Source organism: Orcinus orca, chromosome 2 (assembly GCF_937001465.1).
Source record: "Orcinus orca chromosome 2, mOrcOrc1.1, whole genome shotgun sequence".
Classification (NCBI taxonomy): Eukaryota; Metazoa; Chordata; class Mammalia; order Artiodactyla; family Delphinidae; genus Orcinus; species Orcinus orca.
Genome location: NC_064560.1, coordinates 117,190,498 through 117,217,815, shown reverse-complemented (window position 1 = coordinate 117,217,815; position 27,318 = coordinate 117,190,498). Strand labels below are relative to the sequence as shown.

At 46.4% G+C, this 27,318-nt stretch overlaps 1 protein-coding gene across 2 annotated transcripts; it reads right to left on the bottom strand.

The window, feature by feature from the left end:
* Positions 1-20: 20 nt before the first annotated feature.
* RMDN3 (regulator of microtubule dynamics 3) lies at positions 21-24,644 on the bottom strand. 2 transcript variants are annotated; one of them, XM_033435788.2, is made up of 13 exons: positions 24,490-24,644; positions 23,923-24,110; positions 21,687-21,879; positions 21,130-21,273; positions 8,196-8,478; positions 7,323-7,425; positions 3,752-3,812; positions 2,088-2,163; positions 1,875-1,952; positions 1,535-1,633; positions 1,214-1,267; positions 994-1,074; positions 21-742 (listed from the first exon to the last, which is right to left on the bottom strand). In XM_033435788.2, exons 2-13 carry the CDS (start codon positions 24,101-24,103, stop codon positions 689-691), a joined length of 1,407 nt encoding a protein of 468 aa, XP_033291679.1. In that variant the 5' UTR covers positions 24,104-24,110; positions 24,490-24,644; the 3' UTR covers positions 21-688. The 2 variants fall into 2 exon arrangements, with proteins under 2 accessions (XP_033291679.1, XP_012389996.1); XM_012534542.3 differs by lacking the exon at positions 24,490-24,644 and adding an exon at positions 24,340-24,483.
* Between the last annotated feature and the right edge of the window lie 2,674 nt (positions 24,645-27,318).

Here is a 27,318-nt window from a genome sequence, read left to right as displayed (position 1 = left end):
GAAAGGGGATTATAATCACGTCTAGTTAAATTTGGTTTATTTCAGGTTTGTACCAAAATATATTCCAGGCAACTCCTCAGATCATTTTCACAGTCTCATAAGCCTTATGCACTGCTGTCGTTCAAAAGCTGCCAGGACTCTGGAAGTCAAGTGGTCCAGCCCCTCGGCCCAGGAATACAGTTACAATCCACATGATAGGTTGAGAAGAGGCGATACCCATGGACTCTCCGACCTTTTATCCGGGTAGGTTAGGGTGTGATTTTAGGACTATATACTTTGGTGTTGAATAGTAATCAGTGAAAAAGATTAGAGAGTAGAAGTTCTATGTTTTGTTCCTATAGCTCTTTGGAGTTTCATCCACCTCACCAGCAGTTGGAAGACAGCCTTCAGTGCTCTACCCACACTGTACCCTAGGGCAGGTGTTATACTAGTCTTGGTTTTTCAAGAATTCACTTTACGGAGAGAGTAACAGAAACCCGGGCCTCAAGTACTTCCCCAATTTCAGATTAGGTAACGGATTAGAATAAGTTAACCAGTAGACAATAAGAAGAAGTTGGGGAATGGTGGCAGGTAGGAGTCAGAACACTCCCTTAACCAGTCTTGCTCAGTTTCCTGATCTAAGCAGAATCTAAGAGAAAAAAGACTTGATTTTTTTCCCCCTCGAGTCATGAAGGCCATTGAAATGTGATTATTCTCCTAAAATTACTTCCAATTCTTCCAGGTCCTTCTGGAAAGCTGAATCCTAGGGAGACAAGAGAATAAGACTAGGACTCAAAATCTAAGCCAACATTTCCAAAACCATTGGTACCTGAGAATGGGCCCTTTGCTTCCTTGCTAAGCTGTTATCATAGTCTTTTTCCTACCTTCCCAGAAGAGCCACAGCGCACATGCAAAAGGAGGAAATAAGACATCAAGGGAAGATATTCTTTCCTGAAAGGGTCACATAATGACTCAGTGAAGGATCCCTGTGTTAGTAAAGGTCTTAAGTATTACCTCTTTAGTGACATTTGGCAGCTCCAGGGCCAACTTCATCCACCGTTTAGCTTCAGGGTTTTTCCCTAGTTCTCTGTAGCACTGAGAAGACACAACAGTGAAAACCTGGGAGAAATGCCACCAGGAGACTAGAAGGGGATGAATATGTGTGCCCTCAGGAGTTCCTAGAAATATCAACACACATACTTTCATCTATGTTGAAATAGGCAGGTGAGTTTACCTTGGAAATATATATCCTTCCTGCTTTGGAAAATCCTGGCTGTAGTTCTTCAGCCTGGAGAAGGGAGAACACATTTCAGTAAGGTGTTCCAAAGTCCAAGTCAGGCTAAAGTTTATTAGAGAGTTCCAGTCCCCAACCTGGAGATTGATTCAGTGAATCTATATTTTTTATAAGCTTTTCTGATGGTTCTGATTTTCCCATAGAACAGGCACACATAAAACTGCCCTCTACTTAAAACCCCTTCCAATAATGTCCTTAGGAAAAATAAGGTCACTCTGGCCTTTCTGGCTGCTGTCCACCCTTCCCTTCCTTCCCCAATACCTTTAGGAAGCTCTGGAGGGCGTCCTCCACAGTGGCACCGAGAGGGCTTTCACACAAGGCTGTCGCAGTTTTTTTTTCTAGCCAGCTTAGGTGAGAGACCTGCCACCAAGAGATCAAGGTGTGACTAAAAACTTAAGTATCTTTAGGAACATTGAATGTTCTGTACTGAAAGCAAACAGGGCCAAATAGGACTGGGTCTAATCACCACTAACGTGACCAATTAGAAGAAATAACACATAAGCCAGACCAGGCTGAGGACACTGCTCTTCCTTGTAAAGGTGATCAGTGTCTCAGGACAGTTAGTTAGGGCCCTTATGTCAAGCCCTGAAATTTAGCTTACCTGGTAGCACCACCTGCCAAGGAGAAAGTATGCCATGGGGTTTTCTGGCTTGAGAGCAATGGCTTTGTCCACATGCTCCTGAGGGGAAAATATAAATATAAGGGAACAGAGGCAAGTCACAGAGGCTGCAGGAACATCTTTGCAAGGAGCTAGGATGCAGCAGGGAATCTGGACTAGACCAGCACCAGGGAAGGAGGAGAAGCCTTTCCTCACCTTGAAGCTAAAGCCACTCTGGATGCGCCTCTGGATGCCCTCATGCTCAGCCAGCTGACCACAAAGCACTGCATACCTAGGGGGAAGCAGCAGCAAGCTCAGGGACAAGGACTGAGTACCGTCCCTGCCAGTACTGGGATTCCCACCCATGGGCAATTGCACTGCGCCTGCATCCTTATCCAGAGATGAAAATATCATTTCCATCTGTACTTAATTCCTCTTTTCACAGACTTGTGGTCCCAATTCATATTCTTTAGCAGATACAGTGGTAGGCTTACAATTCTCCAAAGTACCCTAGGTACAAAAAAGGTGGGTCTTCCATATTAAAGCTCTCTTATACTTGATATTTAGGCAAGGTCTCAGTCCAAATTTCCCCTCATAATGAGTATAGCCATAGCTATCATAAACACTTAAGCAGGTATCTAAAAATCAGCATCAAAGTATAAGAGACCTGAGTACACTGCTTTTTGTCTCCTGAGCAGACATTGAAGAAGAAGGTCTCATTAGCCTTGGAAGTATACAGGTATATCATTGGGAAGCTGTTTGGGAATGGGATTCTCTAGGAATTTCTAATGTTAGCTTGGGAACCAACAGAAGCAGAGGAGGAAGAAAAGGCCTCCGATTTCAGCCCTCTCCTCTACATCCTCCCTCCCAGGAGAACAAAGACAGCCAGCTTCCTATCTTCTGCCTTCAGAAACAAAGGCAGAAGATATTACCCCCATCCCCTCTGCATTCTTTCTAGAAGCACAGTTGACAAATGAGTGTCTAAAGGCCCAAGTTGCTTTTTTGTGTACTCACTAAATATCTGGGGGTATTTGTATCGGATACTTCCAGAGGCTCATTTCCAGTTTAGTCCAAACAGCTGTTCCCCAGGAAAAGCTAAGAAAGTATGAGGTCAATTTCCATCCTTGGGACCCCAGGAGCCCCAAGAGAGCCCACAGGGAAACAGCACCTGTGACACCCAAGAAACAATGACCTGGCCTCTGAGAAGAGGCGCTGCAGAGACAAGTTTCAGCAACAGATAGAGAAACAGCCTCTCCCAGCTCACAGTCTGAGGGCAGGGTTATGGGAAGCAGGGAGGTGGAAAAGGAACATTTTCACTAAAACTGAGGCGCTGGAACCACACCCCCAGGACACAGGTTGGCCCAGACCCACATGGGTAGGCAGAACTTTGCCTCATGTCAGACCACAGACAGGGCTGATGGTTTTGTAACATTAGTGACTGCTGAACTTCCTGGGGGTGAGCTCACATCTACTTTTCCTCACGCGAGCCAAGCGAAGAAGCCAAAGTCCACCACCAGCCAGGGATCGCAGCTAGGGGAATGAAGAGCTTGTGTGGGAGAGGGGAACTGCCAACATCCCAGCCTGAGGAGCCAAGAACCCACAAGTTTTGTAGCCAGGGGTGACTAACAAAGCTACTCGTTTCTCCAAGCTTCACCAGAAAGAAAAACTATTCCCCCTTGCCTCATCCCCAAGGCACTTCCCAAAGCAAACTCCCCTGGGTCCCTAGCTTGGGGAAGGATGGGACATATGAAAATAAACGCCAGAGCTCCCTCTCCTGGTGCCTCTGGCAAATGCCTCTTTGGCCACAGGGCAGAGAAACAAAAGGGCTCTCCACTCTAACCCATGCTGGCTCTTCCTGGGACCCTGCGGGGTGTTATTACCACTGGTGACACTCGGCATTCTCATTCCCCTTCTCCAGAGCGGCCTCCGCTGCTGCTTTTCCTGTAAGACAGAGGTGATCCAGAGTTGACAAGGGCTCCCATGCACCCTTCCACGGGAAAGGCTGTGGGAAGAATGACTGCTTTAGCTCTCACCAACCCCCACCCGAACGGGACTCGTAAATACTTATGCACTTGAGCAGAATGAAGAGCTGCAAATAGCTTTTCAGGGATGACTTCTGCTTCACCTTGTTCTCCCTATCCATCATCAGCTGCCCCAGCTCCCTTATTTTTATAATACCTACCTGATACGCTTGAAGCATTTCAAATATAAAAGGACTCAAAAGCAATCAGAAACTGTCCCCATAGACCGTTACCCTGGAGAGTTTTTGATTTGGGGTCTGGATAGGCTTCAGGGTGTCCATGAATCCCACTGAAGTTGTATATAATTTTAGGTATATGTGCATTTTATTGAGGAGAGGGTCCACAGCTTTGATCAAATTCTCAAGAGGGGGACTTCCCTGGTAGTGCAGTTGTTAAGAATCCGCTTGCCAATGCAGGGGACACGGGTTCGAGCCCTGGTCGGGGAACTAAGATCCTACATGCCTTGGAGCAACTAAGCCCATGTGCCACAACTACTGAAGCCTGCGCACCTAGAGCCCATGCACCACAACAAAGAGTAGCCCCTGCTCGCCGCAACTAGAGAAAGCCTGCGTGCAGCAATGAAGACCCAGTGCAGCCAAACAAATAAACATTAAAAACAAATTCTCAAAAGGATCCATGATCTAGGAACATTAATCATGGCCCTAGGCCAGAACTCCTCACCAGAGCCAAATGGACTGGGATCTGACCAAAGATGAGTTTCATGTAGTTCTTCCCCAAGTTTTCCAGGCACCCAAACTAACAGAAATCAAGGCCTAAACACATGTAGGCTCTTGACAAGGGTGCCCTAGAATGTCAAGGAGCTGGAGCCCTTCAGATGAGGACCATCACGCCTACACACGGGAAAAGAGAACACTGCAAAATGGGAAATCTGATTAGAACAGAGAGGGCTTCCATAAAAAAAAAGAATGAAATAATGCCACCTGTAGCAACATGAATAGACCTAGAGATTATCATACTAAATGAAGTAAGAGGAAGACAAATATAATATCACTTATATGTGGAATGTAAAAAAATGATACAAATAGGGACTTCCCTGGTGGCACAGTGGTTGGGAATCCACCTGCCAATTCAAGGAACATGGGTTCGAGCCCTGGTCCGGGAAGATCCCACATGCTGCAGAGCAGCTGAGCCAATGCACCACAACTACTGAGCCTGTGTGACACAACTACTGGAGCCCACACACCTAGAGCCTGTGCTCCGCAACAAGAGAAGCTGCTGCAATGAGAAGCCCCTGCACCGCAACGAAGAGTGGCCCCCACTTGCTGCAACTAGAGAAAGCCCACATGCAGCAACAAAGACCCAATGCAGCCAATAAATAAATGAATTAAAAAATTTAAAAAAAAGGTACAAATAAACTTATTTACAAAACAGAAACAGACTCACATAGAAAACAAACTGGTTACCAAAGGGGAAAGAAGGGGGGAGGGATAAATTTGGAATTTGAGACTAACAGATACAGACTACTACATATTAAGCAAACAAGGACCTACTGTATAGCACAGGGAACTATATTCAATATCTTGTAATAAACTATAATGGAAAAGAAACTGAAAAAGTATATATATATGTATAACTGAATCACTTTGCTGTACATCTGAAACATTGTAAGTCAACTATACTTTAATAAAATTTAAAATTAATAAAATTTTTTAAATGGTGAGGGCTTGGAAGACAGAGAACAAAAGTAATGGGTTGAGGTGATAGGCTGGCTATTCTGAAATGTTTCCTCATGTTTAAGTGATAGTAATCATGGTATAATTTTGTATATGCAACAAATACATTTAAAGAGAGCAGATGAGAACCCTACATTCCCCTATCCAAGCAGAAGAACCATACGGCTCCACCACTGAGGGGACTTAGGGGACTTCTCTCCGCCCCCTTCAAAGCACTATCTCACTAGGAAAATAACGGTGAAGAATGAGGCAAACCAGTTCCTGCTGCCTCCTGGTGGTCCAGCTTCTAGAGAAAGAACAAAATGAAGAACTTTAGGTCCAGCAAGGTTGGTCCTAAAAAGCTAGAATCCCAGAGCAGTCTTCAAAGATACTGCATAGTCCTCTGACCTCCAGGAGGAACAGATTTGTCCAAGGTGCTATACTCAGGAAGCCAGACCAGACCAGTGTGGGCTTCGCTGCTCCTCTAATCACTGCCCCACCTCCACCTGTAGGGTTCATGTTGGCTGTTAGTACACAGAGATGATCAAAAGGGAAAGGAAAGGTGGTTGTTGCTACCAAGAGTGCAAAAAACAGCCCCAAAGGCTGATCAGAATCCTCACCTGAAATTTAAGAGGGGAAGCAGAAACTGTTTTGAAAAGAGAAGCAAGCTGTGTCCCCTGCATCAGCAGGAGGACTCTCAACCACTGCACCACCAGGGAAGCCCCTCCAGGGACTTTTTTGAAGATCTATATCAAACATTCAACTCAATTGACCTTTCTATATTGGCAGAATTCTATAACTGTTTAGAATAATGATCTTGAGGTACTGTCACTCTACATTATCAAAGATTCAATGTTTGCAGGACTGTACTTATAAAAGTGGGAAAGCAGTTAACTTAACTTTGGATAACTGAACCACAAGATCTGGAAGTCCACTGATGGTGCCTGACTCAAAGGGTGTGTAGGTAGGCAGGACACATCACCTTCCCCATAAAACCAGTCTCTATTTTTAAAGTCCCAGGGTTCTCAATGACCTCATGACAGAGAAGGACAGGCCTTGAACCTGGCACAAGTCAGATGTACCCTACACCCCCAGGTACAGATTTTGACAACAGAGTTGCTAAGTAGACCCCAGGGACTTCTAACCTAGCAGTATCCTCCCAAACTGCTCCTTCTGGGCATTCACCAAACATACTCCACTCATTCTTAAACACCTGCCCCACAGGCTCCATAACTGAAACCAGATTCCTAAGCAACAGCAAAAAAACCTCCTCAGATTAAGAAAGGTTGTGCCTTTTGTAGTTGAGGAATGAGAACACAGAACTGTGCTAATATGATACAACTACAATTGGCCTTGGACAACGTGGGGGTTCAGGGCACCGGCCTTCTGCCCAGTCAGAAATCCACATGTAGTTTATAGTTGGGTCCAACCAACCATGGATTGTGGATTGAAAAAAAATCCACATGTAAGTGGACGTGTGCTGCTCAAACCGCTGTTGTTCAAGGTTCAACTGTACTCCTAAAGTCGTGTATACCCGTGTGACTCAAGCACCATGCCATGCAGAGAAGCAGAGGTTGCTCTCTGTCTCCAGGAGGAAGCAGGGGTCTCTGGGAGCCAGTCTGTCCCAAAGAGTAGTAGAGCCCCAGCTGTACTGACAGCGTGTGTCTTGGTGGCTCCCCTGGGCCCCAAGCTGATGGGCTGGCTCCACCCTCAGAGTCAGTCAGTGGCCTTCCCACCAGGAACCTGTCAGCACTTACCACTTAGGGCATAGGACCTCTTCTCACCCGCCTCCTCAGCAAGCTCACACATGTCACTGTAGGCCCGGGCCAGGCGCCAGAGAAAGTCCTGCTGGCTTCCATGCTGCAAACCAAACAGAGGGATGAGGCCCCCTTCCTCAGCTGCAGAGAGCTGGGGCTCGACCTTCTCCCCACACCCTACCTTTGAGTGTGTTATGCACACTGACATCAGGCCACCCCACGTGACCTCTCACCTGCAGTTAGCTGACGACATTATCCCTAGTCAACAGATTGCACAACCCACAAAGTGAGGGCATTCTGGCCTTTTAATACTGTGAGGAAGAAAGGTCAATTCCAACATGTAATGAGGCACAACAACAGAGAAATCTTGCTAACAATGAAAAATTTGTGAAAATGCCCAAGAAAAAGGAAATTCTAACTTTGGGGGCATTTATAGCCAGGTGAGCATAAATTCTGGCAGTGAACCTGAGAAGGGAATTGTGGTTGAGTGACCTAGTGACCTAACACTTGCCACTTGTGATGAAAACTTTAAATGGGGTAGGCAGCTGTGGCTCTGCCTCAAGGGAAATAAAAGAGGGAAGAACATTCTAGTTCTTTCCACATTTCTCCTTAAGGTGAGAGGAGGACCTCTTCTGCAGTAGCTCTACAGGAGGCAGCCGACTGCCCTGGGGCTGGCAGAGAAAGCAGCTCTGGGGCAGGCAGCACACAGGGCCGGCGCTCAGCCTCCCAGGAAGAGGATGTACAACCCTGGGTGCAGATGCAGACCTAGCCACCTCACCCTCACTTCCCTTCCCATGTCACCTCACAGGATCAGTGACACATTCGCGGGGGGTTAGTGGGGGATGAAGGACAGACAGGCAGTTGGAGCCTCACCGCCAGCTTGTTGTTGAGCAGCAGCTGCAAGCCCTCCCGCTTGCCCTGCTCACTGCCCTGGCGCAGCTCGTCTGCCTGCTGCAGGAGGGCCAGCACATCTTCTGGGCCAGGGGAGCCACCAGCCTCCAGGGCTTCAGGCGCCGGGCCTGAAGCCACCTCCAGGTCCAGAGAATCCTTTCTCCCCATCTTCACGGTCTCACAGCTCACTTCATCTTCCCCGTCGTCATCACTCTCCCTTTCAGAGTCCCGCTCATAGTCAGACTCAGCGTTGGCTGTTGTGTAACTGTGGCAGAGAAATGTAAGTGACAAGGTCAAGGGAGTGATTCCTTAGCCTCAGATCCCTGGGGTCTTGCCTCCACCCACAAAGAGGCACTCTCCGCGGTACTGTTGTCCAAAGCACCAACTAAGAACCATTCCCCTCCACTTAGGGGCAGGAATTAGTCCTTGAGAGAAAGCTTCCTATGGGAAGTATGGGCTGGGGCCCTGTGACAGTCAGAGGCCAGTATGAGAATCCCCTGCTTAGCTACCACCAAGTCTGCCAGAAAACAGACAAAAAGAGAAAGCCTAGAAAGGTATGTACCAAAATGGCAGTAGATCTCGCAGGGTCAAGGAATTAATTTTTCCCCCTATACTTCAGTATTAGATATGACTGCTTTACTGAGCATGTATTCTTCTTATAAATAAATAAATAAAAGTTTAAGATAAAAAACCTTAAGATGGTGGAACGAGGGGAAGATGGCAGAAGAGTAAGACGTGGAGATCACCTTCCTCCCCACAGATACACCAGAAATACATCTACACGTGGAACAACTCCTACAGAACACCTACTGAACGCTGGCAGAAGACCTCAGACCTCCCAAAAGGCAAGAAGCTCCCCACGTACCTGGGTAGGGCAAAAGAAAATAAAAAACAGAGACAAAAGAATAGGGACGGGACCTGCACCAGTGGGAGGGAGCTGTGAAGGAGGAAAGGTTTCCACACACTAGGAAGCCCCTTTGCAGGCAGAGACTGCGGGTGGCTGGCGAGGGAGAGCTTCGGAGCCGCGGAGGAGAGCACAGCAACAGGGGTGCGGAGGTCAAAGCGGAGAGATTCCTGCACAGAGGATCGGTGCCGACCACACTCACCAGCCCGAGAGGTTTGTCTGCTCACCCGCCAGGGCGGGCGGGGCTGCGAGCTGAGGCTCGGGCTTTGGTCGGAGCACAGGGAGAGGACTGGGGTTGGCGGCGTGAACACAGCCTGCAGGGGTTAGTGCACCACGGCTAGCCGGGAGGGAGTCCAGGAAAAGGTCTGGAGCTGCCGAAGAGGCAAGAGACTTTTTCTTCCCTCTTTGTTTCCTGGTGCACGAGGAGAGCGGATTAAGAGAGCTGCTTAAAGGAGCTCCAGAGACGGGCACGAGCCACAGCTAAAGGCACAGACCCCAGAGACGGGCAGGAGACGCTAAGCCTGCTGCTGCCACCGCCAAGAAGCCTGTGTGCGAGCACAGGTCACTATACACACCCCCCTTCCGGGAGCCTGTGCAGCCCGCCACTGCCAGGGTCCCGGGATCCAGGGACAACTTCCCCGGGAGAACGCACGGTGCGCCTCAGGCTGGTACAACGTCACGCCGGCCTCTGCCGCCGCAGAACACTGGTCCACAAGAGACCTTCCAGCTCCACCTAATATCAAACGGCAAAAATCTCCCAGAGATCTCCATCTTAACGTCAGCACCCAGCTTCACTCAACGACCAGCAAGCTACAGTGCTGGACACCCTATGCCAAACAACTAGCAAAACAGGAACACAACACCACCCATTAGCAGAGAGGATGTCTAAAATAATAAGTCCACAGACACCCCAAAACACACCACCAGACGTGGACCTGCCCACCAGAGAGACAAGATCCAGCCTCATCCATCAGAACACAAGCATTAGCCCCCTCCACCAGGAAGCCTACACAACCCACTGAAGCAACCTTATCCACTGGGGACAGACACCAAAAACAACGGGAACTACGAACCTGCAGCCTGCAAAAAGGAGACCCCAAACACAGTAAGATAAGCAAAATGAGAAGACAGAAAAACACACCGCAGATGAATGAGCAAGATAAAAACCCACCAGACCTAACAAATGAAGAGGAAATAGGCAGTCTACTTGAAAAAGAATTCAGAATAATGATAGTAAAGATGATCCAAAATCTTGGAAATAGAATAGACAAAATGCAAGAAACATTTAACAAGGACCTAGAAGAACTAAAGATGAAACAAACAACGATGAACAACACAATAAATGAAATGAAAAATACTCTAGATGGGATCAATAGCAGAATAACTGAGACAGAAGAACGGATAAGTGACCTGGAAGATAAAATAGTGGAAATAACTACTGCAGAGCAGAATAAAGAATGAAAAGAACTGAGGACAGTCTCAGAGACATCTGGGACAACATTAAACGCACCAACATTCGAATTATAGGGGTGCCAGAAGAAGAAGAGAAAAAGAAAGGGACTGAAAAATATTAGAAGAGATCATAGTTGAAAACTTCCCTAACATGGGAAAGGAAATAGTTAATCAAGTCCAGGAAGCACAGAGAGTCTCATACAGGATAAATCCAAGGAGAAATATGCCAAGACACATATTAATCAAACTGTCAAAAATTAAATACAAAGAAAGCACATTAAAAGCAGCAAGGGAAAAACAACAATTAACACGCAAGGGAATCCCCATAAGGTTAACAGCTGATCTTTCAGCAGAAACTCTGCAAGCCAGAAGGGAGTGGCAGGACATATTTAAAGTGATGAAGGAGAAAAACCTGCAACCAAGATTACTCTACCCAGCAAGGATCTCATTCAGATTTGATGGAGAAATTAAAACCTTTACAGACAAGCAAAAGCTGAGAGAGTTCAGCACCACCAAACCAGCTTTACAACAAATGCTAAAGGAACTTCTCTAGGCAAGAAACACAAGAGAAGGAAAAGACCTACAATAATAAACGCAAAACAATTTAGAAAATGGGAATAGGAACATACATATCGATAATTACCTTAAATGTAAATGGACTAAATGCTCCCACGAAAAGACACAGATTGGCTGGATGGATACAAAAACAAGACCCATATATATGCTGTCTACAAGAGACCCACTTCAGACCTAGAGACACATACAGACTGAAAGTAAGGGGATGGAAAAAGATATTCCATGCAAATGGAAACCAAAAGAAATTGGAGAATTGCTACTGGAGTAGCAATTCTCATATCAGACAAAATAGACTTTAAAATAAAGACTATTACAAGAGACAAAGAAGGACACTACATAATGATCAAGGGATCGATCCAAGAAGAAGATATAACAATTGTAAATATTTATGCACCCAACATAGGAGCACCTCAATATATAAGGCAAATACTAACAGCCATAAGAGGGGAAATCGACAGTAACACATTCATAGTAGGAGACTTTAACACCCCACTTTCACCAATGGACAGATCATCCAAAATGAAAATAAATAAGGAAACACAAGCTTTAAATGATACATTAAATAGGATGGACTTAATTGATATTTATAGGACACTCCATCCAAAAACAACAGAATACACATTTTTCTCAAGTGCTCATGGAACATTCTCCAGGACAGATCATATCTTGGGTCACAAATCAAGTCTTGGTAAATTTAAGAAAATTGAATTTGTATCAAGTATCTTTTCTGACCACAACGCTATGAGACTAGATATCAATTACAGGAAAAGATCTGTAAAAAATACAAACACATGGAGGCTAAACAATACACTACTTAATAACGAAGTGATCACTGAAGAAATCAAAGAGGAAATCAAAAAATACCTAGAAACAAATGACAATGGAGACACGATGACCCAAAACCTATGGGATGCAGCAAAAGCAGTTCTAAGAGGGAAGTTTATAGCAATACAAGCCCACCTTAAGAAACAGGAAACACCTCGAATAAACAACCTAACCTTGCACCTAAAGCAATTAGAGAAAGAAGAACAAAAAAACTCCAAAGTTAGCAGAAGGAAAGAAATCATAAAAATCAGATCAGAAATAAATGAAAAAGAAATGAAGGAAACGATAGCAAAGATCAATAAAAGCTGGTTCTTTGAGAAGATAAACAAAATTGATAAACCATTAGCGAGACTCATCAAGAAAAAAAGGGAGAAGACTCAAATCAATAGAATGAGAAATGAAAAAGAAGTAACAACTGACACTGCAGAAATACAAAAGATCATGAGAGAGTACTACAAGCAACTCTATGCCAATAAAATGGACAACCTGGAAGAAATGGACAAATTCTTAGAAATGCACAACCTGCCAAGACTGAATCAGGAAGAAACAGAAAATATGAACAGACCGATCACAAGCACTGAAATTGAAACTGTGATTAAAAATCTTCCAACAAACAAAAGCCCAGGACCAGATGCCTTCAAAGGCGAATTCTATCAAACATTTAGAGAAGAGCTGACACCTATCCTTCTCAAACTCTTCCAAAATATAGCAGAGGGAAGAACACTCCCAAATTCATTCTACGAGGCCACCATCACCTTGATACCAAAACCAGACAAGGATGTCACAAAGAAAGAAAACTACAGGCCAATATCACTGATGAACACAGATGCAAAAATCCTCAACAAAATACTAGCAAACAGAATCCAACAGCACATTAAAAGGATCATACACCATGATCAAGTGGGGTTTATTCCAGGAATGCAAGGATTCTTCAATATACGCAAATCAATCAATGTGATAAACCATAATAATAAATTGAAGGAGAAAAACCATATGATCATCTCAATAGATGCAGAGAAAGCTTTTGACAAAATTCAACACCCATTTATGATTAAAAACCCTGCAGAAAGTGGGCATAGTGGGAACTTTCCTCAACATAATAAAGGCCATATATGACAAACCCACAGCCAACATCATCCTCAATGGTGAAAAACTGAAAGCATTTCCACTAAGATCAGGAACAAGACAAGGTTGCCCACTCTCACCACTCTTATTCAACATAGTTTTGGAAGTTTTAGCCACAGCAATCAGAGAAGAAAAGGAAATAAAAGGAATCCAAATCGGAAAAGAAGAAGTAAAGCTGTCACTGTTTGCAGATGACATGATACTATACATAGAGAATCCTAAAGATGCTACCAGAAAACTACTAGAGCTAATCAATGAATTTGGTAAAGTAGCAGGATACAAAATTAATGCACAGAAATCTCTGGCATTCCTATACACTAATGATGAAAAATCTGAAAGTGAAATCAAGAAAACACTCCCATTTACCATTGCAACAAAAAGAATAAAATATCTAGGAATAAACCTACCTAAGGAGACAAAAGACCTGTATGCAGAAAATTATAAGACACTGATGAAAGAAATTAAAGATGATACAGATAGATGGAGAGATATACCATGTTCTTGGATTGGAAGAATCAACATTGTGAAAATGACTCTACTACCCAAAGCAATCTACAGATTCAATGCAATCCCTATCAAACTACCACTGGCATTTTTCACAGAACTAGAACAAAAAATTTCACAATTTGTATGGAAACACAAAAGACCCCGAATAGCCAAAGCAATCGTGAGAATGAAAAACGGAGCTGGAGGAATCAGGCTCCCTGACTTCAGACTATACTACAAAGCTACAGTAATCAAGACAGTATGGTACTGACACAAAAACAGAAACATAGATCAATGGAACAGGATAGAAAGCCCAGAGATAAACCCACGCACATATGGTCACCTTATCTTTGATAAAGGAGGCAGGAATGTACAGTGGAGAAAGGACAGCCTCTTCAATAAGTGGTGCTGGGAAAACTGGACAGGTACATGTAAAAGTATGAGATTAGATCACTCCCTAACACCATACACAAAAGTAAGCTCAAAATGGATTAAAGACCTAAATATAAGGCCAGAAACTATCAAACCCTTAGAGGAAAACATAGGCAGAACACTCTATGACATACATCTCAGCAAGATCCTTTATGACCCACCTCCTAGAGAAATGGAAATAAAAACAAAAATAAACAAATGGGACCTAATGAAACTTCAAAGCTTTTGCACAGCAAAGGAAACCATAAACAAGACCAAAAGACAACCCTCAGAATGGGAGAAAATATTGCAAATGAAGCAACTGACAAAGGATTAATTTCCAAAATTTACAAGCAGCTCATGCAGCTCAATAACAAAAAAACAAACAACCCAATCCAAAAATGGGCAGAAGACCTAAATAGACATTTCTCCAAAGAAGATATACAGACTGCCAACAAACACATGAAAGAATGCTCAACATCATTAATCATTAGAGAAATGCAAATCAAAACTACAATGAGATATCATCTCACACCAGTCAGAATGGCCATCATCAAAAAATCTAGAAACAATAAGTGCTGGAGAGGGTGTGGAGAAAAGGGAACACTCTTGCACCGCTGGTGGGAATGTGAATTGGTACAGCCACTATGGAGAACAGTATGGAGGTTCTTTAAAAAACTACAAATAGAACTACCATATGACCCAGCAATCCCACTACTGGGCATATACCCTGAGAAAACCATAATTCAAAAAGAGTCATGTACCAAAATGTTCATTGCAGCTCTATTTACAATAGCCCGGAGATGGAAACAACCTAAGTGCCCATCTTCGGATGAATGGATAAAGAAGATGTGGCACATATATACAATGGAATATTACTCAGCCATATAAAGAAACGAAATTGAGCTATTTGTAATGAGTGGATAGACCTAGAGTCTGTCATACAGAGTGAAGTAAGTCAGACAGAGAAAGACAAATACCATATGCTAACACATATATATGGAATTTAAGAGAAAAAAAATGTCATGAAGAACCTAGGGGTAAGACAGGAATAAAGCCACAGACCTACTAGAGAACAGACTTGAGGATATGGGGAGGGGGAAGGGTAAGCTGTGACAAAGCGAGGGAGAGACATGACATATATACACTACCAAACGTAAGGTAGATAGCTAGTGGGAAGCAGCCGCATAGCACAGGGAGATCAGCTCGGTGCTTTGTGACCGCCTGGAGGGGTGGGATAGGGAGGGTGGGAGGGAGGGAGACGCAAGAGGGAAGAGATATGGGAACATATGTATATGTATAACTGATTCACTTTGTTATAAAGCAGAAACTAACACACCATTGTAAAGCAATTATACCCCAATAAAGATGTTAAAAAAAAACAACCTTAAGATGTAGGTGGAGCTGATCTCCTGAGCTAGATGGCTCACCAGGCTAAGGGTCTGTCAATCATTTTTGCTTTATCAGCCAAATGCACCTGCCAGAGCCAACATGGGTGGGTGCCAGTCTCTGCGGCCATGGGCGGCCACAGATACCCACATTTTCTTTCTCAATTCAGTGTATACCTCTGTCCCAAGTCAGCAACCAAACCTAAACCACAACAGGAGTAGCCCTTGAAAACCCTGGGAAGTTTCCGGGGCTGGGGAGGGGCCCTTTTGCAGCTGGAAGCAGGAAAGGAGAAAGATGCGAACAATCCCTTGGGAAGGTGTCTGTGGGGCCGCTATGAGCCAGATGTCTCCTAGGGAGCCCAACCCTGATGCAGCCAGTGAAGAGGAAGCCAAGTTTCTCTTGGATCTTGGCCTCCACCAGCAGCTGATTATGGTGTGTTCCCTAATTGCCAAATGAATCAGACAAAAACTGAGTAGAGCAGAAGATAAGGCTTCCAGGGGTCACAACCAGATACCAAAGAGCCCTCCAGACTGAGTGAAGGAGAAGCAAATTCCATCAAAGCCAGAAGGTTCCAAGGCACAAGGAAGATCTCTGAGTCACTTAAGGATAAGCCTTTCTCTGTCCTGGAATGAAAGGGGCAGGACTCCTATGACTGGAGTGATCAGACCTGAAGGAGAGACATGTACGAATAAAGTCAATACAAGACAGCCTAAGGTCAGGGGCTGAATGCTGTGGGCCGAAGTGCTGGTCTTCCTCATCCAGAAAGCCAGAGATGACAAGGGGGCCGGCTCCAGAAGGCAGCAGGTGAGAAACCAGACTTGATGCCCAATCCACGCATGCTGTTTCTTTTTTTTTTTTTTGTGGTACGCGGGCCTCTCACTGTTGTGGCCTCTCCCATTGCGGAGCACAGGCTCCGGACGCGCAGGCTCAGCGGCCATGGCTCATGGGCCCAGCCGCTCCGCAGCATGTGGGATCCTCCCGGACCGGGACACGAACCCGTGTCCCCTGCATTAGCAGGCGGACTCTCAACCACTGTGCCACCAGGGAAGCCCCGTGCTGTTTCTTTATAGAGGAGCTTTCAGACTCATTTAACAAAGGGGCTCCAGTTACATCTATTACAGGAACTTTTGAGGTACTTGTAGGTAACCTGTAACCTTCCTAACCTTGCTTTTTAAGAGGTTATCCAAGTATCTCTCCCCTCTAGCAATTTGCAGTAAAAACTTTAGAAATTAAAGGGACAAGGAAAAGTGGTATCAGATTTCACAACCAACCTGGGTGATGATGAGCAAGACCACAGAGACAGCCTAGAGAAACTCGCTACCAATTCCTAGGCTTAGACAATAACCTGCCCCAAACAAGAAAGTCAAATCAGCCAAATCAGCATCCACCAGTGCCCCTACTCAGCCCAGCCAGGCCCAAAGGTAAAATGAGTAAATGGATTTTTTGGGGGGTGCGAGCTTGAGTCTCATCATCTCCCACTGCAAAAAGGAGACCCCATTCCCTGTTCAGCTGAAGGCTACCTTGTCAGATCAGGAATCTCCCAGGGAGGGACCCCTGCTCTCATCCCTGCTGGAGCACAGGCATCAGCATAGTCTCTCCAGGGAGCTAGGCTAAGAGGAAGGTCCTGCAATGCTGTGATCCTGCTGGGTCCTAATGGCCAGGAAGCTCACTTGGACAAGGAAAAGGAGAGGTCAGGAGGGGCCTTGCTGCCACCCAGAGTGAGAGCTGGTAGAGCCCTGTGAGACAGGGAGGCTCTAGCAAGGCCGGCGTGGTGAGGAGACCTTTTATTGCACCTCAGCCCCACTTCAAGGAGCTCTGCCTCACTAATCTGCAACCCTGCTGCCTTACATGCAGCGGGCTGGCAAACACTTGTTGAGTGAATACAGACATCGGCCACCTGGACTTCCATGGGCTTCCAGCCCCATCTCTTCCAAAAGAGAGTTTTCACATGCCAGAGCTCAAGGGCTGCTGTCTCGACATTCACAGCATTCTCTCACATTTCTTGAACCACCAACCCAGCCTCTGGAGAAATCCACCAGAGAAAAAGGGGTGGCCCTTTTGTTTAACATGCCCAGCAGCTTTTGAGATGAGTCAAAGACTGCAGAGACCTTTGAAAAGGCCCTTTGGACCTGTGCACTCAGGAGGACACACTGTTCCCACAGCAGGGCGAGGACCCAAGGCTCCCTTGAAGCAAGGAGGTCACCTCTACTCCTTGAGGAGAGCCCCCAGGTCAGTGATCAAGAACTCGGTTATAGACGCACCCCCTCCTGGCAATTACTTTTCTTTCTTTCAACTCCTAAGCCCCATTAGACGTGCTGAGCTGAGGCATTCAAAGACAACCAGGCCTGGGCCCTGACCCTGAGAGACTCTCAGTGGTGGGGGAAGATAAGACCTAGCAGAATGAGGTGATAAAGGCCCAAGAAGGAGTGGCAATGAGGTTGCAGGCCGTTGCTCTTGGCTGGGATGCCTGGGAAGGCTTGCCAGAGGAGCTGTAGGGCAAGTTAGGTTTTGACAGGGAGGGAACTAAAGCTGTGTTTGGAACAATGCTCTGAGAACAAGCTCACAGACCCACCCAGTGATTCTGACTCTACCACATTCAGTTGATCCCCTGGGAGCTCAAAGTTGCTATTTATTTGGAAGAAAGAGGGAACACAGCTTTCAGTGGAGTAGAGTAGCCCATCAAATCATCTTATTCTTTCATCCCTCAAAAAAGCTCTCCTTCCCCAGGGCCCACATGTTTAAAGTCATTCCAGACCAGTCATTCCAGAATTCTGGTCTCCTCCCAGAATTCCCCCTGGACCATGACCATGGCAAAATGAACGATTCACCATGGCCACTGCTCCAGATAGCAGCCAGCTAAACCAGAGTGAGTCTTGAACCACGCACGACCATCGGCTTCCACATGCCTTAGGGTCGATCATGGGGCTGAGCCTGCTAGAGCTGTAATTAAGAAAGACACCCTTCCTCTCACACCACTACAGGTGGCTGGCAGCCCAGTCCTGCCCTTTATGGCCTTGGGAGCCCCAGTGAGCATCCCAAGCTGTGAAGCACCTGCACGCTTCCCTGGTTAATCACTCTGGCTCTCACTACCCCCAGAAGTTTGTACAATTACTAAAGATCATCACTAAGGGGTTTGAGTTCTAGTATCCTGGTCTTGGGCAGAGCTGTGACCTCTCCTTCTGTTCTATGCTGTTATAAAGTTCAAATGGCAAGTGATCGGCTTCCTTGGGTCGCAGAGAGATGCTCCTTAAGTCTCAGGGCCCACTATCAACTATTTTGTCCTTTCTTTTCAATCCAGATGTGTCGATTTTTTTTTTTTAATTAACTTATTTATTTATGGCTGTGTTGGGTCTTAGTTGATGCACGGGGGCTTTTCCTAGTTGCAGCGAGCGGGGGCTACTCTTCGTTGTGATGCGCAGCTTTTCACTGTGGTGGCTTCTCTTATTGTGGAGCATGGGCTCTAGGCACACGGGCTTCAGTAGTTGTGGCACACAGGCTCAGTAGTTGTGGCTTGCGGGCTCTAGAGTGCAGGCTCAGTAGCTGTGGCACACAGGCTTAGTTGCTCCACGGCATGTGGGATCTTCCCAGACCAGGGCTCAAACCCATATCCCCTACGTTGGCAGGCAGATTCTTAACCACTGCACCACCAGGGAAGTTCCCAAATGTGTCAAATTTTAATTTCATTTTTGCCCCCTCTAACACAGCCCTCTGGAAGCATGTTTCAGCCCAGAGGTGCTAGGTAAATTGAATAGAAAAGGGCTACTTCTTTGAGCCCTTGAGAATACAGATAATAGGGATCAGACAACCCAGGCAACAGCAGTCATGAATGGAGGACCAAAGCTTTTTTTTTTTACCAAGACCTCACTTATTTCAAGAGGCACCTGAGCAATAGTTAAATTCAGCACAGATGCCCAATGGCAGTGACACGGAAAAAGAGAGAAATACTACTCTTAATTTTCTTAGAAAACCAGATAAGGAGGCAGGAGAATATAATGGTTCAAACAAGAAAACAAGGCTGAAACTTCTGAAGAAGATGTACTGAACAGACCGTACTGCTCTGGACAGGTCTTCCCTGGGCAGTGAGCCGTGGCAGCTCTTTTTTTTTTTTAAATAAATTTATTTATTTATTTATTTTTGGCTGCATTGGGTCTTCGTTGCTGTGTGTGGGCTTTCTCTAGTTGCGGCAAGCGGGGGCTACTCTTTGTTGCAGTGCACAGGCTTCTCATTACGGTGGCTTCTCTCACTGTGGAGCAAGGGCTCTAGGCACGCGGGCTTCAGTAGTTATGGCTCACAGGCTCTAGAGCGCAGTCTCAGTAGTTGTGGCGCACGGGCTTAGTTGCTCCATGGCATGTGGGATCTTCCCAGAACAGGGATTGAACCTGTGTCCCCTGCATTGGCAGGCGGATTCTTAACCACTGTGCCACCAGGGAAGCCCCTGAGGCAGCTCTTAATCAATGGGAAGACCTGCCCGGGACTGCAGGCGACATGTCTTCTTGTGAAGGCCCTTCTGTGCCCTGGCGACCAAGCCATGCCTCAGAAGGCAGATGAGCCTGGCTCAGCCTGTGCTTAGGAGCTGTATAACCCTGGGAAAGCATGCATCAAACCTCGCTAACCCTCAAGTCTCTGTCTGAGAAACAGGGCAAAGAACATCACCTACTTCACAGGAACCTTGTGAGGATTAAATGAGGAAATACCTCTGAAGTGCATTGCACAGTGTCTGTTACAGAGGAAGGATAAACAGTAGTTAATACTATAAAGTGTTTTCAGCTGAAGAGGGACATGCTGCGAAGATCATCCTGAATGGCTGGTTTTAGCTTTTAGTTTCCGTGTGCATGTTTTTAGCTAAACCAGTCATTCTGACCTGACAGAAGGCTTGACTGTTCACTTCGCCAGGCTCTTCCTTGAGGAGGAAGAAAGGTCATCAGAGGCCACCAAGGAGAGACCAGCCTCTAGACCTCATATAGGCCACCTGGATGACTGGACCTCACAGCAGAGAAGGGCAGATGCTGCCACCTACAGCATCGGGCACCCCAACAAAGATGTTCATTCAGACTCCATCCTTGGGACCAAAGTTTCAAAATGGCATTAGTGGTTTAAAATCAAAAAGCCCTTTGCCTGCCCAAGTTTGGGGGTTGTCCACCAGACTCCTGCCTGTGGCCCTGTCTCACACACAGTAAGGCCTATGGTCAGACCTGCTGGGCCACCATTACTCAGGTGAGTCACCGCCCACCTGTGAAGATGGCAAAGATGCATGAGCAGGCCTCTCCCATGGGAAGAGAACTTCCTGAGGGAGGGAGAATGCTTAGTGCTTACAGAGCTCTGTAGACCTGGCCCAGCCACTCAGTGAAGGAAGCAGTCTTAAGACAAAGCTTACAAAGTCCTTGTGGTAACACAGGGAAATGCCCAACCAATGTTACAGGAAAACAAAAGTAAAAGATATAATAACTACATAAAAAACAAACCTACTCGGAGGAAAATAACAGATGCAAGCACTAACCACTGTTAACATTTCAACTTGTCTGGATGACATAAGGTGGATGGTTTTCCTTTTTTAGGTAAGAAGTGGTGTTTTTGTTTTTGGTGGATGGTTTTTCTTATTTCAACTGTTCTGTATTTCATTTATTTATACCCTTACCTTGTTCCAAAAATTATTTACAGCAGCTTGGTGTGAATTTTCCATTATAAACATTACTTTTACAAAACGTAACCTGGCTGAAGCCACAGCTGTCTCCAGGAGAGAAGACTCACCCGCCTTCGCTCTCAGCATCTGTGAACGTGGCTCCCGAGGTGGCCGTGAAGTAGACAGAGCTGGAGCCGGTGGAGTCACTCCTCTCCCGGGAAAATGGGAACCTTCGCCGCCGGGCCACTTTCTGGTTCTCTTCCAGGTGGGATCTGAAAAGCAGGCTCATTTCTAGAAGGTGCCATTGGGCCCCATCCAGCCTGCCTTTCCCCTAACCATGAGGGAGCCTCTTACTACTGCTGCTCATTAAAGAGCTAAAAGCAGAGAAAATCCTGGGTCTCTACCCTCAGGAGAGCAAGCAGGGCAGCTCGCTGGCCCCAGCCTGCACGGCAGACCAGGTGAGTCAGAACAAAGCATTTCAGCTGTTACAACAGACCATGAGGGCCCAAAAGCAGCAAGAACTTGTGCAAGGCAAGGAATCAAGCACATGACTTCCCTGCCAATTAGGTGAGAAGCTATAAAACTGGCTTCGTCCTGAGATGGACAGCAAAGGCTGAAAAGCTGTAGGGACAGGGAAAAGCTGGGGAGCGGGGGACAAGGCAGAAAAGGAGGCTGCATTACTTACCGGACCTCGCCCACAATCTGCCCAGCAAGCCCCTGCAGGCTGCGCCTCAGCTCCTCTACCTCCCCACGCAGCGCCAGCAGGCTGGTCAGCACAAACTCCAGACGGCCCAGCACCTCCTCCTGCCCTTCTCGTGGAAGGCTCGGCAGCACCGCAGCATCACCAGCCTCACCTGGAGCTGCCCGCAACAGCCTCACTGCAGGAAGGAGGACAGGAGACACTGATGCCCATGAGAGAGAGTGAGGAAACGATCTCGCACCCAGAATTCAGAAACACTTGTTTCTCACTGGAGTTCAATTTACAAAGATCTTTGAGGCTCAGGGAGCATATGTTCACGAGTCCCAGGTAATGATCCAGAAAAAAATCAAGGTCCCAACCTCCAAACAAGAGCCCTCTGTTCCAAAAATCTTCCACACCAGGGCCCTTCAGCAGTACTGCATACCATGGCAGATCACGTAAAATGCTCACAAGAGTGTGGTATCCAGAAGGAAGGACAGCTGTCCTGATAGAGTAAAAGAAAACCCTTTATCTGACTATATTTCATGCCCAAATCCCAGGCAGTCAATACTAACCCACAGCAAAATTAAAAATGAGCTCACTCAAACTCTGATCTTTCATTTTACAAAGAATGGCAAAGAAAACTCTGAGCTCCTCTCAAGAGCTTCATTTAGTATCATCAGAGAGGAGCAAGGAGAAAAGGGGCAGTTACTGAGAGAAAAGGTACACTGGGAAAAGCCCACCCAAACCGCATTGGAAAAACACCATTGCCGAGCCCTGAATTGAGCTCTAGGTAAATGCTAACAGTAAATGCTAGAAAACTGACAGCTACCTAAGGCAAGTGGACTGGAAAATGTAAAAACAGAGAAGAAACCAGTAAGGCAGGACCCACAGTCCAAGCAAGCATAAAGCTGTTAAAGGAAATCTAGTAACAATCTAGGCCAGATTACAATACACACCCAACAGTGTTCCAGTAGGTAAAGCAAGAAAGATCCCTGGGAATGTGGCCACTTTCTCCCAACCTCAGCAGAAGAAACACTATAGCTAAGAAATTACAAACAGGGCTTCCCTGGTGGCGCAGCAGTTGAGAGCCTGCCTGCTGATGCAGAGGACACGGGTTCATGCCCCGGTCTGGGAAGATCCCACATGCCGCGGAGCAGCTGGGCCCATGAGCCATGGCCACTGAGCCTGCGCGTCTGGAGCCCGTGCTCCGCAACAGGAGAGGCCACAACAGTGAGAGGCCCGCGTACCACAAAAAAAAAAAAAAAAGAAAAAAAAGAAATTACAAACAAACAAAATACAAGGAAAAGAAAGGAAGGACAAGCACATTTGCAACACTAGGTTACTACCTAGTGCTATAAAATGCTGACAAATGATTGCAATCTAAGGTGACAACTCTTTGAAGACTTCAAAAACGAACTTTTCCAAACTATCTGGCATTTGGTAATCAGAGGAAACACTTGTTCCCAATTAACACAGGGCGAGATGATTTGAAATGCTCCTCTATCACACACACCTGGGAGTGGTTTGAACCAGCCCTAGATGCTTTGCTCCAATTAGTTAAGGAAAGTTTTTACAAAACGGAAAGCACTACCCATTTCAGCCGTGGCTGGCTCCCAGCCATATTCAGCTTCAATTGCAGTAAGTGCACTCCCAGCCCCATGCTGTGGAAAGTCCACAGGAACAGGTGACCAGGCCACTCAGGAGAGCAAGCAGGGCAGCTGCCACTTACTTGCTCTGTGACAGCCTCGGGAAAGTTACACAATCTTTTTCAATATCGACTTATAAGAAGGATTTTAAAAACTTGGCCTAGGTAGTCTCCAAGGTGCCTGCAAAATTTAACACCTAATTTAATACATAAGCCTCAAAAAATTTTAATTCCTACAAGACTAGTTTTTCCTTTTACCTTCTTTTGGACTTTTCCTCTACTTATTAAACAGCTCACCCACACTAATCAAGTGCCTTTAATATATATATAGCACTCCTGTGGCCAGAACTAAACGTGAAAGCTAAGCCTTTTCGCAGTATACTTTCCTGCGATTACAGGAGAAAGACGACAGAAGAGGAAGACTGCTTTTCCTTTTCAATAAACTTTCCCCAAACGTGAAACTCTCGGGCCTCGCACCCACCCTCCTATTCCTTCCTCCGTTGTCCTGTCCCACAGATTCTGCTAAAGGCAGCCCCGACCCCAGGCCCACCCCTCAGCAGTCAATGAGGCCGGCCTCAAGGGACCGTCTCTTACCCTGGCGTCCAGGCTCTGAAGTCTGCATGTAGTCCAGGGAGCTGGGTTGGCTCTGGCTCTGGCTCTGGCCCCGTTTCCACCGCTGGCTGTAAAGGGCACATAGGAATCCAAGGCCCGCGGCGGTGCCCAGCAACAGTCCTAGCCCGGCGCGGGTGCCACCCAAGGCCCCCAGACTAGACATGCTGCACCTGCAGCCCGCGTGAGCCACCGAGAACAAGCGGGCGAGGGAGAAGGAGAGATTCGTGAGCGTGGTCCACCCACCTCCAAGGTTGAACCCCTGGAGATAATCTTGCCCAGACCCTGGACACCCACCACCCTCACCCTAGTCCCGACCCTAAGGTTTCTGCTAGCCCCGGACCTGGCTACCGCGCGGTTCAGCCGGCCCGGACGCAGCCTCCCCTCCAACACGCCCCCAACCCTGATTCCGGAGTCAGGTTGCTGGGCCTCCAAACTCCTCCCCCAGCCTCACGACACTGCAGACCACAAACCCGCCGCCCTAGCTGCAAACCCCTGGCCTCCCCGCCGCGCCATTTGAAGGCCCCCTGGCCTGTCAGGAGCTCAACTCACACTCCTACCCCGCCGCTCACTACTGCCGCAGCGGCCGCCGCTTCGCGCTGTCAATGACCGTGACGTCATCAAACGGTGCCGACCGTCAGCCCCGCGCGCCTATAGGAAGGCAGGGTGAGAAGGTCACCGAGGCTCCGCCTCCGGCTCAGGGTTTTTTCAGGGGGCGGGGCCACGGGCTCTGCCAGAGGGGAGAAACCTGCAGAGAGTAGGAAAGGGGATCCTAGAATGGGTTAGAAGCCGGGAAGAGGGGGAAAGCTGGGAGACCCCCTGGGCCGGATGCTAGAGTAGTAACCCCCACGGTCTGGCCAGCTGAGGTTCCATTTCCCTCCATTTACACCAGATTACTTAGTGTTCCCGGAATATGCTCCGCGTATTCACCCTTTCTAGCTTTTCGACTGCTGCTTTCTGCCTAGAATGACCCTTTCTCTACCTGGAAAACGCGACCCCCCTCCCACCTTTCCTTAACACTGGGTCATAACTCAGACTTTGTTTGATTTCAGCTTAATTTGTTTATGCATTTTTACCCAAACCATTTACTAAGCACTAGACAATAGTGACTGGCATTTCAGATTAGAACTGATAAATTGTTGGTTATCCACAAGAGGTCCCTGAGTCCCCACGGCCAGCTTCTGCCAGTTGAAACCTAAAAACTTTTATTGTAGATACACACCCCATCATTAAAAAAAAATCTTAAACCTTACATTGTCGTTTTAACGTTAATCAAGGACAGGGTATAAAAACTTTTTTATTTCCAGAATGTAAATGAAATTCATTCCTCTAATGATAACATTTTTTAACATTTGGCTGAGGCTGAAACTTGGGTTTATCTCTGATTGCTTAAATTGGTTCAGATACCATTTCAGGTTTTTTGGTTTGTTTTTAATCTGAGTTAATCATTTTTTTCTACCTACCTGTGGCCCATAGTTCCTTCTATAATTCTATTTTACTCCTGTGATTTTATGCAACTTGTAATTTTAGAAACTAAAAAGACATGATTTTGTGCACTATGGTTCCAATTTTATCATCAGCATTCCTTAAAAGTTAAATTTTAGTTTAGTGGGAGCTGAAATATCTAGACCAGTCCTTCCCAAATCCTTTACTAGATATTATTTATTCACTTTTTAATTGTGAGATATTTTACACATTTAAGAGACACTTGAGGACTTCCCTGGTGGCGCAATGGTTAAGAATCCACCTGCCAGGGCTTCCCTGGTGGCGCAGTGGTTGAGAGTCCGCCTGCCGATGCAGGGGACACGGGTTCGTGCCCCGGTCCGGGAAGATCCCACATGCCGCGGAGCGGCTGGGCCCGTGAGCCATGGCCGCTGAGCCTGCGCGTCCGGAGCCTGTGCTCCGCAATGGGAGAGGCCACAACAGTGAGAGGCCTGCATACCGCAAAAAAAAAAAAAAAAAAAAGAATCCACCTGCCAATGCAGGGGACATGGGTTCAAGCCCTGGTCAGGGAACTAAGATCCCACATACCACAGAGCAACTAAGCCCGTGTGCCACAACTACTGAAGCCCGCGTGCCTACAGCCCGTGCTCTGCAACAAGAGAAGCCACCGCAATGAGAAGCCCGTGCACTGCAACGAAGAGTAGCCCCCGCTCACCGCAACTAGAGAAAGCTCACACGGAGCAATGAAGACCAAACACAGCCAAAATTTAATTAATTAATTAATAATAAAAAAGTACATTTGATGCATAGGTACCTTGCAATGAATCACTGAAAAGCAATGAGGTACCCATCCTACTGCCTATGGAACAGAACTTCACCAATACCTGCTACTCATTTTTAAGGACTCGGTTTGATTAGTACCTCTTGTGATACACTAAGAGATTAACTATGTTGTCTTGGTGGTGAGAAAGGAATGTTTTTAATATCTTTTCCATATTTTTCCTCATTTTTCTGAAATAAGCATGTATTTCTTTTCTAATAAGAAAAAATATTAACTTTACTTTAGAGGAAATAAAAACCCGTTTCCTCTGGGAAACTTTCCCAGACCGCCATCTTAGTGGAATTAATCTTTTTATCTTTCTTTGCTCTTGAGGCTTGTTTACCTCTATTACACTTGGTTCCATGATTATTTGCTTTCTAGTCTGTCTACCCCACTGGGCTGCTCACTCTTCCAGGATAGAGTTCATGCCTGATTCATCCCCTATGCCTAGCAGAGCTCTAATGCAAAAGCCATCCATAAAAGTTGAATGGAGAAAAGAAGAATATAAAGAACGACCAATATCCAGCCCCTGCCACACTGACAATGCTTTTGTTACCAAACCAGGTTTGTTTGCGCAACGTGTGGCAAGCCAAATGCTGAGACACAGAGGTTTCCGGCAGAAAAATAATTTATTCACAAGGCAGCCAAGCCAGGAGACAGGAGAACAAATCTCAGATCCGCCTCTCTGAAGGTTTGAGCTATTTATGGGATAAAGAAGTAGTGTGGACCTAGGCATGGGGAAAGGTGATCAGAGGTAGGGAAAGGTGAGGTAAATGGTGTTTTGCGCAGGCGTATCTGGATTATATGCTTCTTCATGGGATGCACGTTCAAAAATGGAGGGGCTTAGTGTGATCTGAGAGTGGACTTTTGGCCTTCTTATGTCAAAACGTTGTTCATTGGACACCTGTGAGGGCCCAGCTTTAGGGTCAGTGGTCCCAACCAGCCTTAGCCAGATTGAACTGACCAAGAGCTGATTCAAAGTTCTGAAAAAACAAATTAAGCCCCTGTTACTATAGCGACCCATACTTCAGAAGTGTTATCTGTAGGGGTGGTTAAGGACTCTTGTGATATATTACCCAGGCTATGCGATGCCTGGAGGGTATGAAATTAAACGGGGT